The 1,777-nt window shown below is 47.2% G+C and overlaps 1 protein-coding gene across 1 annotated transcript; it reads right to left on the bottom strand.

Moving 5' to 3' along the window:
* Positions 1–374: 374 nt before the first annotated feature.
* Positions 375–1,640, bottom strand: MELLADRAFT_86342 (uncharacterized protein; the record flags this gene model as incomplete). Its single annotated transcript, XM_007419426.1, has 7 exons — positions 375–386; positions 460–669; positions 737–741; positions 820–946; positions 1,064–1,122; positions 1,171–1,558; positions 1,611–1,640. 7 exons carry the CDS (start codon positions 1,638–1,640, stop codon positions 375–377), a joined length of 831 nt encoding a protein of 276 aa, XP_007419488.1.
* Between the last annotated feature and the right edge of the window lie 137 nt (positions 1,641–1,777).

Raw genomic sequence — 1,777 nt, 5'->3', positions numbered from 1 at the left:
GAGGAAGACATGAATTTACGTGGTTTGAAGGCATGGAAATGAGTGTGGGGTTTCTGGGAGGAGAACTGGGTGTTGAGCTGGGAAGTCTTTTTTTGCCCAGATTTCAGCTTGTGTCCGGGGATCTGAACTTCTGGGTGCTTGCCCGGGCACGTGCCCGGACTTGTACTTTGTATCCCCTGAATTTACAGCCTTGACTTTACCTTTGTTCAAACAATCAACATCATTCTCTGGTTGAGCTCGGCTTTGATAGAACCTACAAGGATGCATCATTAGTTCCATCGCGCTACCCCACAATATACCCCATGACTTGATGATCTTGGCATTCAACACGGCGGGGAAGAGAAACTGGTGAAAACTGTGGATTCCATGAGCAATCAAGATCTTTGCTATGTCCAAAATTGCCCCGTCACCAAAGTCGCAAAAGCTTAGGTAGTCAAACAACGTTGATTGAGGATAAACCCTGTGTATGACATCATAATTGATGTTGACGTTGGTACTTTGCATTTCAGCATAGCTGCCAAGGGGGAAGGTAGGAGGCCATGGGCTGATCTTGCATTGTTTGACATCTGGCACCAGGGAAAAAATGGTGTTGGGGCGTTGGATGTCCTTCCAAACAAAGTCAGGGTCTTTTGGCGGGATGTTCAAGGTCACGCCCGGGATACCTGCTGCCTGAGGGACATTTGGGGTCAGATACATGAGATATTCAAGAGGTGTCAGAGAGAGAAATTGGGCTTACTAATGCTCTGGCCCATTCAATGAGGTTCACAAAGGTCAACTCCATCTTTTTAGAGAGATCGTCTGGGTTGAAAATACGCTAACCCTTGTTATTGTGGTTTGTGAACAAACCAAGTTTGGGCTGCAAGGTTTGGAGCAATTCTTTTTGAGGATCCAGTGGGACCAAACGGGCGAGCACAGTCAACGTGGTTGCAACATTCTCAATGTTGTTCTGAGCTTGAAGTCGCCCTTGTTTTTTTGGTCAGACTCTACATCAAGAGCAACATGAGAAATAGGTTTGATCAGCTGGATGGCCTAGGCTAGGAGGATGCAAAAAGCAAATGCTTACATCGGCTGCCTCTTGCGCAGCTTTGGCTGGATTTTCCATGACAATTGTGAATCCAGCATCTGTGCCAGGCAAGGCTTAAACAGCAGCAAAAAACCTCCCAACATCACCATCTCTGCCCAACTCTTGCTTGAGCCCTTTGCCATAGGCATCATGTTTGACAATGAACTCCATGATCACCACTCTGTCACTTGCATCGGCGGCTTGGAGGATGGTGGTGTTTCCCTTCAAGTCATCATTGGTTTTGTCAATCTTGCTGGATAACAGGAACAACTGTTTCTTCAAGTTGTGGAACTTGTTGGAGGATAAGTCAAACAACACCTTGGTGGTAGGCAGCGGGATCAAAATGTAAGCCGGTTTTTTCTTGCTGCTGCTTCCCTTGGTGATGTTGGTCCCTTTCAATAAGTAGAAAGTGTAAGACACACTCCGCAGCCGCATGAGTGTGTCTTTTTGAGCACCTAGGTAGGCCCAGGGAGAAGAGAGTGAGGAGAGTGAGCGCTCAGTTCAAAGTCACCCTCCTTTGAACTGTAAGATAAAAAAAAGGACATACCTGGGATTTTGGAGGGGCTGTCCTCCACATAGTCCTACACGTCCTGCTCGCTAGTACAGAGGTTGATATGAATCGGCTTGCCCCTGGTGGGCAGGCCATTATTGAGTCCCTTGATTGGGGTTGAATTGGGTTTGACCTTTGGTGGCGAGTTGAGAATGTGAGTAATG

This window comes from Melampsora larici-populina (assembly GCF_000204055.1).
Source record: "Melampsora larici-populina 98AG31 unplaced genomic scaffold MELLAscaffold_188, whole genome shotgun sequence".
Lineage (NCBI taxonomy): Eukaryota > Fungi > Basidiomycota > Pucciniomycetes > Pucciniales > Melampsoraceae > Melampsora > Melampsora laricis-populina.
Note: the sequence above shows the minus strand (reverse complement) of the source record. Positions and strands in the feature narration are given on the sequence as shown.